Here is a 13,663-nt window from a genome sequence, read left to right on the forward strand (position 1 = left end):
TTTTTACTGCTGAGATAGAAGATTCTTTGGTAGCAATATCTAATCATAATCAGCAGTTGAAGGTCCTGGGTGTCAAACTAAACATTTTCTTTCCCTAGGGGCAAACATGGCTCTACTTTAAGTGTAACATAAGTTAACAGTTTAAGAGTCAAAGACACCTTTAGTCACTTGAGACCTAACAATACTAGAGCTAGCTGCAGCTAGTCTGAGGTGCACAAAACAATCATTACATAGTTTTTAGCCAAAATGTCAGCCACCTTTACTAATTTCTTCTAGCACATTGACTCAATCAGAATTTACAACAGAACCTAGGTTCTATACCACTATAATTACCAGATGTCAACACTAGTACTGGTAAGTTATATTAGAGCACCTCTGCTGTTATTAACATGGCCAGCAGTCCAAATTTGGATGAATAATGTTTGTTTAACAGGCAGAGAAACAACACACTTTGCTGTACATTACAATCTCTACAATCAAAGTCTTGGCAAACTGCTGTGCACATTGAACCCTGGCAAGAACAGTCAATTGCAGGCCACTGCAGTATCTTACATCACACATAAAATAATGATGCAGAGGAGTGATTTTACTGGTTAAAACGTGACTGGACAAGTTTTGTTATGTAAAGAACTGAACCTGAGACAAACCATGACCCCAACAATGTTTATGGAAAATAAAACTGCAAGATTCAAGCTACAAGAGACTGGGCCAACAAATACAAAGAAAAAATTAAATTTTAAACATGTCTATAACACTTACCTTTCACTGAAAAAAAGTGATGAACTATATTACGGACTAACTTAATATGTCCACTCTTGTTGTCTCCATTCAGTAATGGCCGTGAGGAAGAAATTACCTCCACAGTCAGCACTGTTGCCTGGTGTATCACGTCAGAGATCACTCCGTTTTTGCAGGTTCACCCGGCTCATTTTACTCTCTCAGAGACAATCTCATTACTGCTTTCCTTCCAAAGCCCTAAATCCAGCCAACTGAGTAGGCAGTGTTGTGCAAGTCTGCTTCAGCCAGACACCAACAGCCCCCGTCCCACCACTCCTTCCTCCTCGTGTTCAGAGTCAATCGTGCATCAGTAATATCACAGGCTGAGTGTGCCCCCAGTGTAGGCATTAGACTCTGTTTTTTCCTCCCATCGCTGAGTTAACATGACCATGTCCAGTAGGCCTATTGCAGCAGTGGATCAGCACTCTATCCTATGAGTCCTCATGTCACACACCAACAGTGACTTTGCTGCACACTGCTCCCCACTGCAGCCATGTCAACACCCAGCCATGGACTGTGCTCAGTATAGAGTTCCACTCCCAAGTTTACAGTGGGAGCAAGGAAGAAAGCAATATGTTACCTTATCCATGCCGAGCCCAGTGCAGGGGGAGTGGCCATGGCCTACCAGGCTGAGTTGGCATTCACTGTTGCTAAGCAGCCAAAGTCCCCCTTTTATGAGGGAATGGATCAGGCGGCTTTTTAGTAAGGGATAAGTGAAAAGGGAACAGAATGACGAGAGGCCTAGGTGCAGGACAACATTGCACTATGACAGTTTTACACTATAGAAACCAACCACAACTTGTATAGAAGCTCACTTATTCCTGGGTGGCAACACATGCAACACTGCAATGTTGGTGTAGCTGATAAGTTCTCTGATGTTCCTTCACTGACATCACTCTCTGATGACATGGCCTCACGTTGTACACAAACAGCTTGACACTTGATCCTGACACTACAGCAGTGGTGTGACACTACAATCTAAGACCCCTAAGACCCACGCTATTTCTGCTTAATCTATACAAGGGTCCTGACCCTGGAAACTACAGTCTAATCTTGACTAGAGACAAGATGTAAATCATGGTACTAAGAGAGTTCTAAAAATAAGTGTTATATCCTGTAAAATCAGCAATTTAGTGGCTAGTTAATAAGTAATCTAAGCATTGCAACATCTTGTTTAGTGCAAAGTGCAGTTGTTTAACAAGAATACAGAAGTGATGTCAATTTTCAGCAGAATTCAGAAAACCAGCTGTTTTCTAAACTTTTAAACTCTGCTGGCCAAGATGCAGGCTGTGAATTGGACCCTGCAGTTTGAGAGTCAGAACCATTCTGCCTTGTCAAACAATGAAATGGGATTATTTTGAAACTGGTTCAGATGAACCGTAAACAAATTATGCAACTTTTTGATACAGGGTCTCACAAAGTACCTCTGTTTTCCTTTATGGAATTCGAATGCAAGTTACAACCTTCAAATAGAATTAGACACTTAAAAGTCAGACTGAGCATTAGAACAGTGCAACACAACAATTTCTGAAGGCCCACGGGCACCATGCAGCCTTGAATGGCCTTTCCTTGCCTTTGGGTGACTGGACATATAGTATCACACAGTGAGCAGTTATGAGCAGCAGGGACAAAAGCCCAAGCACAGAGTGACCCAACACTGCAGCAGGGCAGCAGGTCAAACTGGGGGATTCCAGCCAGCATACCACAGGACAAGGCTGTCCTCTGTAAAGCACAGGGGCACAAAACCACACCAATGAGCCCGCTCACAACAATGGCAATGTCTTTCAACAGTCAGAATATTAGTCAGTCTGGTCTAAGCAAGAAGAACTGGAAAAGGCTATAGTTGTGGCCCTGTGCCATCTAGCGAAAAACAAAGGTATGTCAGATGTGTGATTAGTTATTTATCCCTTACAGTGATGCATGCACTCAACAAACATACTGAGCCCTGTCCTTGAGGTGATAGATAATCCCAGTGGGAGGCCTCTTCCAGCCCAGTTAGGTCTATAATTAGACATGGAGTAAACATAGGATACAGCTACAAATAGCAAAGAAAATACTTTAACATCCACAAATGGTTTAAAACACAGTAGACTACACAACAACTCTGGGACACTTAAAACGATTAGGGAATAAGAGAGTACGATATTAAAATATCCAGGTATTAGCTAAAGTTAGCGGTTAGTTTTTAACATAGTTAGAAACACAGCGGACTAACACTAACTACATATGAATTTCAACGGTTGAAAAACAAAAATGGAGAGCAGCAAACAGCAGTTGACCAAAAAAATCAATTAAATTAGCTTATGTTAGCTATCAAGCAAACAATAACAAAGCTAACGTTAATTTGTGTTGACAGGAGGTCTAACCTTTTGGTACCTCAAGTATACAACTTAAGTAGTTAAGTAATGTGGGAGAAAATATGATAAACGGCCTTACCATCTGTCAGACGTACATTACGGTATTAAATTCGTAAACCGTAGTTTGATAGAGAAAACTCAATACTTAACCTGTCTAAGGAGCGAGCGGCACAGACGGGAGCGCGCCGCTGTCACGGTGCTAATAAACAATTAGTTTCACCTGGTTGATTCATTTTTCGGGGGGAATCATCAACAAACCAATTTCACTGTCATGTGTCATTCACTGGTCATACTCACATTTTCCCGCACAAGCGATTAACAAATGTTGCTTGAACTTTGACACGGCGTGATGAGTTGGCGTCTACTTACAACAGCCAGCTAATCATAACTGAAATCATTTCAATCAATTAATGAAAGACTAACCGCATTTATCGGTCAGTTCAGCTCTTCTCTTAGCAGGGGAAATGAAAGCCAAATATTTCGTTTTCCAGCTGCAGAGATCAACCACTTGATACCATCAGTTTATTATTTCAAATCTGAATGTACAATAATTAAATAATTACATGGTTATAAACCATATGATACCAGGAAGCAAATGTATGTACAATGTAAAAAGTGCATTGTGTTAACAGAAAGAACATATGGGCACAATGAATATCCTAGCAAAGGTAAAGGGAAAATTAAGCCTCCTATCAAGTCCACAGGTGGGAAAGAGAAAGTGATTTTCTCAAAAATTAGGCTTGACTTAAAAGATCCATTGTGACTTTTGGATTAGTAATATCAACCAAATATACAATATTTATTGGTATGATCACATCTCATATTTTACAACAACCATTTTAGAAGATGCTACTGTGCTTGGTGATAAAACGTAATGTAAATCGGAAAATCTGTATACTGCATCAGTTTTGTCAAAAATTAGTTTTCAGTTATATAAAGGACCAGACTCTAGGTGGATCTGCAATATACTCTAAATGCCTGCAGGTCCAGTATTTCTCTTTTGACATAAAAGGAAAAGCAGGAAAATAACAAAGTAATCTTTTGCTATCTGTGTGGTTCGTTCTGGTATCAGTCTGAATGGATTAATTACATAGATAGGTGCAGGACAGTATCACAGACTGATACATCAGGCCACTAAGTGCATGAGACAGGATGAATGTACCAGACTAGAATAAGACAAGATAATTGTTCCACATCAGTTTTAGGCCACATGGCTGCTGTCCATTTAGGTGGGTATGAGGTGGGACTCCCTGTCCAGAAGGCAAGTCAATGTGCACACAATCACAGAGGGGGCGAGGAAGGAGGCAGGAGGAGGAGCAGCACGTGCCTTCTAGGGATAATGAAGCTAGAGAAGTAAAGCAAGGAAAGCTGTGTTTCCTTTTGTGTCCATTGGCAGGCATAGTTGAACAGGCGCTTCTCCTCCTCATCCTTTTTTCCTTTATCTCCCTCTCTTTTATCCATAGTTTCCCCTTATTTGACACATGTGGGCCATTTGAGGCCTCCACAGGCAGCAGAGACAATAATGTAAAGGACCACCTGAAAAGAGCACAGAGATAAAGTTCACTACCTGTACACGTGTCTGATTAATCATATAGTGAGCAAGACAGGGGAAATTTCTGCAGTCAATGTCAAACAGTTTTACAGGAGCCTGATGTTCATAGCTGAAAATGTAAGCAGTAGTAACTAAGGAATATGGCTATTCTTTTATGTTAAAGACAAAAAAATAATGCATTGTTTCAACCTAAGGGCATTTTCTCAGCATTGACAGGACTAAACTAATAATCCACCGTACTTGAATATAACATTTACACTGTATCCAGCTAATAACAATCTCACCGAATATCAGTAGTATCTGGCTGTACTCACCAGGCACACCAGCACAATGACAACAGTCAGCTTGAGGTTCTTCATACACATGGCTCGTGCAAGGTTACGACTAGTGGTCTTAAATGTGACCGACTGGAGGAGGGGGGAGAGAAAATAACATCAGTGCCAAATATAATGCATCGAACAGGACAAAACAACTGGCATTTAAACTCACAGAATCAACCAGATTTTCTGTCTTGTCAATCAGCAATTCCAGCTTCTCTCCTCTCTGAGCTACCAAGTCTGTAAAAAGACACAAGAGAGCCAAAGTTGTTTTGGGATACACAAAAGTTCCAGTGTAATGAGATTCACATCAAATAGTGGTTTAAATTGGACTGACATTTGAGACAGAGTGTTAAAATATTATATAATTATTTGGCCAGAACATTTGCTTTGGGCATTATGGCCAATAAATACCAGTGCTTCACTGGCACTGGATACTGAAGACGTTACAGATGCCAACACAACATACTGCATTTAAGAATGAAAATATGCACGGTCACACAGAAAGCTGTTTCTGATTCAATCAAATTATCACATTGGGCATTAGTATAGCTCCATATCAATAACGACCATGTACTACTCATCCCTGTATGAGGAGACTCATGAGAAGCTGACCTATGTTGCGGACCATAATGCCCTTCAGGTCATCCACTTGCAACTGACTCTCAGTGACACGATCTGATCCGCGTGGGTCTGAGTGGTGTTTCTACAAATAGAGATAAAAACAGAGAAGGGTAGGGGAAAAGAGGGAAATGACAAGGACATGCAAGTGTATTTTGTGATTACTAAATCTGTATATGTGTTGTGTTTTTTTATAGACTACAGAAGTAGAAAGCAGTCACAAGAGCCTTCACAACAAAATGTTGCTCAATATGCTCAGGCTCTTGTCATACTCACCATCTGAGCTGCCAGTGTTGAGGAGAACTCACTGTTCATGGCGTAGGGCAGGGCTGTTTGCGCACGTGACCCATATGTTGTTTGGAAACGCTTCTTGACTTCACTAAGGAAACTGAATGCACGTGACCTCTCAAAGTCCTTTGGCACACAAGGATAAAACATATATAAATTATAAATAGACACTAATTTAAATATCAAGTGAAATGAAAAATGGCTTTTATCTATGATGTAACAATGTGTCAGTGAGTGTACTGTTGTGGTTTCCCGTTCTTATGGGCCAGATTTATGTGTATAAAAAATAAAAAATGACCAAACCCTTCCATCATATAACCTGCAGGTCCTGGCAGCCCTAACTTGCAGTAAAATTATATATTTGTCCATTTCTGGTGGCTTACATTTACTTCTAAGGTCTTGTTTATATGAAGAGTTACAAAATTTTAATTAAGTGCCTTTCTTGATTAAATCTTGCTCCATTCTGCATAATAAAACCATTTAAAGGGATCTTGAGTATATGGCTTATTTTTCAACCACAAAAGACAAACAAAACAAAAGACATGAAAATATTATACTTACATCATCAGTGATGCACAGATATATGATTCTGTCATGACAGATGTAATGAAAGAGATAGCTATGAAAGAAAAACGAGAAAATTTGTCAGTTCTACATATATGCAGTGGAAAACACAGAGTTGATTTTTAAATTGTTTTTAATGCACTGCAAAATGTCTTGGTAAACATTAACTAGAAGTAAACAGTAGGAAATAGGCTCTAAAACTAAGGTATTCTTCCTTACTCTCGTCACTCGTCACAAGGTATTCTTCCTTACTCTCGTCACTGCCAAGACATTTGAATGAGGACGCATTATGGTGGCATTTGATATCACTTTATTGCTTTAGATAGTGATTTCCTGTGGTTCAACATCCATAAGCTCTCATATCTGATTTTTTTGTGACTGGTTACCAGCAATGTGTTCATATTCACTTGATAACCACATTACTCTCCACTTTCTGTAGTCATCTGATTTCAGAAACTTTAATGTAAATTCACACATAGTCCTTTTCCAGATAATTGTGTTACAGACAACATAGTAAGATTTCTGCAGGTGAAACACAATTATTTGGCCAGATAAACCATGACCTGGATTTTAGAAATGTTTCAAATGGGTCCGAATGTGCATTAAGTTAATATAACAGTGTTGTAGGAGTGCATTACATCAACACCTTGTGGAAATAATCTCCTAATCACACAGTGTAGACTGTTTTCTGGCACTAGTACAAATCTGTAAGATTTATTTTTTTTCCAAACTGAAAAAGATTAAGTCAACTGTAGTCACAGCTTGACTGTTGTGTGATGTAGGTGTGTAGATGTGCATGGAAGTGTGCAAGTATGTGTTAGTCCTACCTGCCGTGGCTGTAAGTCAACTTGTTATTCTCTGAGGGGATTTTGGCTAAGATCTGTTCAGTCACTTCCAGGAAGTTCCCGCCACACCATGCATGTTTGGCCAGGATGGTGGTTCCTCGAGCCACCACAGCAAAAAGGATTGCCATGGCAACAGCTGGGATTGCACCTCTAATACCAGCTGGCAACACAAGAGCAACAAGAGTGAGATGTTACTGGTGGGGCCAGAGGCCAGAAGGATGGGCTGAGGAAAGAGAGGATTGATGAACAAAAACTGATTCTGGTGAAACATTTGATGTTGATGTTACAGATAAGAGAGAGATGAAGGAGCTGAAGTTGTGTGAGTAAATGTGTGTAACTAAGAGAAATCCAAGTACTAGCAGGCCCTGAACCAATTCTACCTATATGGTCCTAGCTGTCACGAGAAAAGGAAAGCAAGATTAAGGTGGCTGGCAAACAACAAGCTAGCAAGCTAATAATGTTGTTCACCAATGTACATAACGGCGTTAGGTTGGCTGTTTAACATAGTAACAATTAACGTGTATAGCTACGGAGCTAACGTAATTAACAGTGATGTATAATAATAAATCCAATACCTTGATATGTCAGCACTGATCAAAGTAGCTCATTTAGCGCAAATTCCAACATCTGAAGACGTTTCTGCTGCTAGCAAGCTAGCTAATCCCTTCCGAGTGACTTCGGCTTTGCAAATCACCCAGACCTGCAGACCGGAAACCAATTCACTCTCCTATTGGGTAATGTAGTTCTTACCACATCCCTTGCCCTTCGTAGTCAATTGTATCGTTTCGCCTTTCGAAATACACTTTTCAACTTCCTCTTATGTAGACTTGTCGTCACATGTTTTCATACTCACGTTACGTCATGGCGGTAGTCTTTATGAATCGCGTTTATTAAGCCCTCGCTGAGGTCTGACAGGCGACTAGCGTGATGTCCATGGATGACTCAGTTATATTTCACAGTACGGAAATAGATTCTTAATAAGATTAAGATAATACCTTATATCAATACCATATACATTACATTTATAAGCCCACTGAAAGCAGCATGACATAAGAGCCAGCCAACAACTGGAGCTAGTAAAAATATATTTTTTACAGGAAACCGTTTATGAATTATTATATTTGATATCTCTTAACTTTATTCAATCCCCTGGCATAGCAGTCGTGATCAATATATTGCTTAATATATTGGTTAATGTTTTCATGTTGTTGTCAAACTCAGCTCAAACATATATATATATATATATATATATATGTTTTTTTGTTTTTTTTTACTTCAGAAAAGTGGCCCAGGTTGTATATCTAAACTTTTAAAAGTCTGGCCTAGTGACTGCCACAAATGGATCACTTGACAATTTTATTGTACCTCTCTCTTATCCTTCTGAATATTTTATTCATGTTTACTGCCATAATAACACAACCTGTAACATATTTTGTACAAATATAGACCAAAAAAACACCTTTTATGGGGCAAGGTTAAATCCCGATTGCGCAAGGATAAGTCCCGTTGCGCTTCCTCTTGCCTGTCAGACAGCGGAGAGGACCAAAAGCCCACGACGTTTGTATTGACGGACCGAGTCGGCATGTTGAAGCATGGCTGGAGAAGGCGAGAAGAAACCAGTGCTGGAGATTGTAAGAAGCGAAAATGCTTTATGTTTTTTTTTATATTGTATACAGCTAATATTTCCTTACAGTTGTTTCACACTGAAAAAAATCAACTAAAGAAGCTAATGGTAGCATTTCGACCACATTCAAACTCCACACGTGGGTAGCCACAGTGGCTAGCTATGAGAAAACAGCTGAAACACATGAAACCCAAACTACGTTCAAAGCTGTTCTCTTTAATGCAGCATTATCTGTGGACTATGATGTGTGCTGTTATGTGGGGTTAACGTCAGCTGTAAGGTGAACCACTGTACTTAATATCGGCTTCCTCTTCAGTCCGTAGTTGGCTCAGAGCTTCTCCAGTGGGGGGCAGCCTTTAAACAGACCCAAATGTTCCTTCAGTCTCTTAGCATGATGTTCACTATGTTCAACTGACGATTGTCAATAAGTATCTGTGAGATCAAAAGTGTTGAATTCGCTGGCAATGCATACTAGTTCCCTCTCAGTGTGACCTATTTTTCCCACTCACTTATCTCCAGGGACTGAGCTGGATAATGTTTTTAATGTTCTAATAAACATTTCTTGTGTTTTAGGTCCAAGCTGATGGGGCTGATGAGGGCTGTGTGACATTTGTGCTGCATGATGAAGACCATACACTGGGAAACTCCCTCAGATATATGATCATGAAACAGTTGAGTGTTTTTTTTTTTCCAACTGTTGCTTTAAACCAACATGTCATGGTCATAGGGTTTGAACTATTTTTCTATTTGTATTCTTAAAAAAAACCCTCTATCGCATGTACAAAGAATATGACTGATGCTTAATTTGTGCCATTTGTGTTGCGATTGCAGCTAGAGAGGACTGTTTTTTTCCCCCCTGACAACTCACTGAGGTCATTGTGACAATTTGTGATGATCATATTAGCAAGGGACTCTTTGTTACCTGTTTTTGTTCAGTCAGAGTTGATAGTTGACAGCCTGTAATCACACCTCCACCCATTTTAAGGCAAACAGTGATGATAGTGATACCAAATCTCACTTTCACTTTCCTGTTTTCCATCAGCGTGGATGTTGACTTCTGTGGCTACACTATCACCCATCCATCTGAGAGCAAGATCAACTTTCGCATTCAAACACGAGGTGAGAGAAACCCTGTAAACTACCACCACATCATCTAATTTTTCTTCCTCTAACAACCAAGGTTTGTTTATGTGTGCATACGCTACCAGTCAAAAGTCTTAGTCTTGTTTTTTCTCTCATTGGACAGTTTACTGCTGACCTTTGCACCATTTAAGGTTATTCATCGGACTTGAACTGCTGTAAATTTCAATAAAAACTGGAAAATGGGTATGTTGGAAAACTTTTAATTGGTAGTGTACACATGTAGGAGGCTTCAGGTTAAGCATTTTCAGGCGTTCTTGTTAAGATGTAAACATGTTGACTGGAGTCTTGTGCATTCACTTTGTCCACTCAGCCCAAGAAGAAAAGCCAGTGACGGACTTTCAGTAACACACATGCGCATACACAGCCTCTTGTTCTTGTCCACAGGGAACTATAATCTTTTCCCTTGTTAGAAAAAAATCTAATGTCAGCCGCTTTGCACAATGTGCCAAAGGATAGCAGCAGCCCCATCACATGAAATGACTCTGCAAGACAGAGAAAACAACTTTGTTTTTGTTGTTGAACTAAGTCTGAGGATGCCTGAAGGATCTTTCCTCAAAGCTTCATCACAGCAAGACACGATTACCTTTCAGGCACTAGGAAAAACCCTGGTTCCTCTGTGCTTTCAGATACTCAGCAGTATTTATAGATATATTTCTGTTATTGTTGTTCCCCACCATGACCACACTGAAAATTGGTGGGTGGAAGTTCTCCACATCAATTGGGAGAAGATGGCTAGGGCTGCAGCTGACAATCCTTTTCATTCATTTTCATTTGGTTTTAGTATCACATTTTTTGATTAATCAATTAGATGACCATAACAAGGTACTCAAGCACCATCACTTGTTTGATTTAATTTAACATCCAAAGAAAGCTATGTATTCTATTTATAATGAGTCACTGGCAGTGATAAGCTGTAGCATTTGCTAAATTGTAACATACAAATCATTGTATTCTTCTTGTTCATATTGAATAAAAAACACAAAAAGGTTTGTGAATCCCTCGGCTATTTACATTTACAAAAGTCAGTCAGAGGTATCAAACCTGGAGTCCGATCAGTGAATCAAATTTGGAGGTGTGGGTGAGGGCTGCTTTCACTTATATATATATAAAAAAAACCAAAACAAAACACTGGAATATTTGGAGTTTTCTGTTTACAAGAAACATCTGTTGATGTGAACCATGCCTCGCACAAGAGAGGTCTCAGAAGACCAAAGATTAAGACTTTTTGATTTACATAAAGCTGCAAAGAGTTTAGATCCTTACCAGTCACAGTCAGACAAACTGTCTACAAATGGAGACTTAATATAACTTAATAGTGTGGCCACTCTCCCTACACGTGTGCGCCCAGCTGAGATATCTCCAAAGGCACAATGCAGAATGATCAGTAAGAGATAAAAAAAAGAAACCCAGAGCAAAACAAGTATTTATTGGAGCTGGTTAACATCTGTGTTCATGAGCCTCACATATGCAAATCATGGTTCATGGACACCATGCTTCATGTTGCTGCTCTCCAAAAGGAAAAAAAACTCATCACTGTGCACCTTATGTGCCAGAGAGCACCTTGACTCTCCAATGCTACAAGAAAAATATTTTCTGAACTGATGAAACTAAGGTTGAAATGTTTGGGAAGTATATGCTGCATGTGAAAAACGACCTCAGTTGTTTTTGTACATTTTACCACCACGATAGTAATATTTCTTCAGAGGTACCTGCTGTCTGTTTCAGGGGGAGTTGCAGCCACAGAGCCTCTACGGAGGGGTCTGAATGAGCTCAGTGATGTTTGTCAACATGTTCTCAACACCTTTCAGGTAAGCCTGCATGCCCATTTCCAAGACTCAGTCAGTCAGCACATGACTACATATACATAAGTTATTTCAGATGCATAAATGTATGTCAATGTGAGGATTATTTTCATATAAGTGGCTTCAGGTGGAACATAATGCAACCCAGCTTTGGGCCATTTTACGGAAAATGCAAAAACTCAAATTTTGTGTCGACTTACCAGCAAAAAAAAAAAAATGGGTCCTTGTCTCTGCCCATCAGACTGGGTGTCTAGCAGCTAACCCAGGGCTCTAACCTCTCTACAGCTGAAGACGAGCAGGAAGAGAAACATAATTTCCACATATGGAATGAATTTATTTCCATGAGGGATATAGGAAGAAACCCTGAGTTATATGGTTGCCTCTTGTATAAAAGTCACATAGTGAAAGGTGACTCAGTTGGCATCTATTTAATGTGACACTCTCCAGGCTGTTTCGGCTCCAGCTCTGACTCCATGTTCTTTTATTCTGTTCCAGGCGAGAGTTAATGAGTTCAAAGAGAGGCAGGAGCAGCCCATGGAATGACGAGCATCATGTATATGGGACTGTGGAGCTGTCGGACTATGTTCCTCCAAACTGTAAAAATTAGTTTCCATGATATGTCCTTTTTCTACGTGTCTACGAGCTAGAGAGCGGTATGGCAACTTCTCCTACCCCTCACACTAGTTGGATCATGTCACATTCAAACATCTGTACAGTTTTCTTTTTGTATTGTGTTCAAATTCAGTTATTGTGTATGATAAATGTGGGTTCTTGAGTTCATCTTTATTGAATTATTGTAATCACTTGGTCAACAAAGACTTTCATTTTTCTTTTATCTTTTTTTTGGGGGGGGGGGGTGTGAGATTTCATGGAAAGATTTTTGAACAGCAATCATCCAGCCATTTTACTTGTGCTGTAATACTTATTTTCATATTATTCATGTAGCACTGTTTGAAGGATGTCCAAACCTAAAACGATGAGTCTCTCAAACACCAGATTGTTTTCATCTGTCCTTTGAAGCCGTGTTTGACGAAGAAGTGGAAGCTAGAATGTCCTGATTAACGGAGGAATGTGGTGCGAGGGACTTCATACATTGCCAAGAGGACAGAGAGAGAGAAGTGTAAATAATGAGGTGAAAGTTATTTGAGGTTAATTATATCCCTATGTCAACCACATGTTCACGCATGGCTGCCTCTGTGCGTACAAAAGAGAATTTGAGGAAAAACAGGAGCTATGCCTCATATCTGACAAACTGCATGTCCACCATGGGAAATAGTATCTGTTTAAACATACAATTTTTTTTTATTCATATGACAGAACCGGTTGATCTGCCGTCTTTAAATCAGTTTGACGTTTTGGGAAAGTATGCCTACTCGCTTTCTTACCGGGAGAAGATTGATACCGCTCCGATGTGGAGCTACAGCCAGCCAGCCGTTGGTTGGCTTAACTTAGCTCAGCACCAGGACTGGTACTGGGGAAATGTTGCCGGGGTTTGTCGGAAGGAATAAAATTTGCCTCTCTGTAGTGTCAGTCACTCAGCAATATCTATCAAAAGCTTGCTAACATAGGCCACCATAAATTACTGATCATTATTATAACAAGTGAGGCTGTAGCAGCAAAACCCCCGAGTGTACTGGACTGAATAAGGATGCATTTCATTGCTGAATAACTTTTATGTGTGAAACAAAGAAAGTGTTAAATCCTCCTTTTTAAAAGTCACTTAAATGTAATAGGTCACCTGGGATCAGCATTGAAGAAATACTGCTGTGATGA

General features: G+C 39.8%; 3 protein-coding genes across 4 annotated transcripts in view; 1 reads left to right on the forward strand and 2 right to left on the reverse strand.

Moving 5' to 3' along the window:
• The window catches only part of mtus1a (microtubule associated tumor suppressor 1a), a 26,464-nt gene extending 25,118 nt beyond the window's left edge, over positions 1-1,346 (reverse strand). Inside the window, exon 1 of one of the 2 annotated variants that reach the window (XM_087170995.1) lies at positions 857-1,346. The gene's annotated coding sequence lies outside the window, so the exon portion shown is untranslated. Of the gene's footprint in view, positions 1-759 lie in introns of both variants that reach the window. The other variant, XM_087170994.1, reaches the window with a different exon arrangement.
• Positions 1,347-3,639: 2,293 nt separating this feature from the next.
• On the reverse strand, positions 3,640-8,032 carry vamp7 (vesicle associated membrane protein 7). Its single transcript, XM_023396030.2, has 8 exons — positions 7,897-8,032; positions 7,304-7,481; positions 6,474-6,531; positions 5,901-6,038; positions 5,619-5,709; positions 5,176-5,243; positions 5,001-5,093; positions 3,640-4,670 (listed from the first exon to the last, which is right to left on the reverse strand). Exons 2-8 carry the CDS (start codon positions 7,447-7,449, stop codon positions 4,605-4,607), a joined length of 660 nt encoding a protein of 219 aa, XP_023251798.1. The 5' UTR covers positions 7,450-7,481; positions 7,897-8,032; the 3' UTR covers positions 3,640-4,604.
• Positions 8,033-8,837: 805 nt separating this feature from the next.
• polr1d (RNA polymerase I and III subunit D) lies at positions 8,838-12,670 on the forward strand. Its single transcript, XM_023395933.2, has 5 exons — positions 8,838-8,952; positions 9,519-9,616; positions 9,988-10,064; positions 11,814-11,896; positions 12,386-12,670. The coding sequence occupies exons 1-5, from the start codon at positions 8,914-8,916 to the stop codon at positions 12,431-12,433; spliced, it is 345 nt and encodes a 114-aa protein (XP_023251701.1). The 5' UTR covers positions 8,838-8,913; the 3' UTR covers positions 12,434-12,670.
• The last annotated feature ends 993 nt before the right edge of the window (positions 12,671-13,663 follow it).

Source organism: Seriola lalandi, unplaced genomic scaffold (genome assembly GCF_002814215.2).
Source record: "Seriola lalandi dorsalis isolate HSWRI2012SDOR001 ecotype SW California unplaced genomic scaffold, Sedor1 jcf7180002054971, whole genome shotgun sequence".
Taxonomy (NCBI): domain Eukaryota; kingdom Metazoa; phylum Chordata; class Actinopteri; order Carangiformes; family Carangidae; genus Seriola; species Seriola lalandi.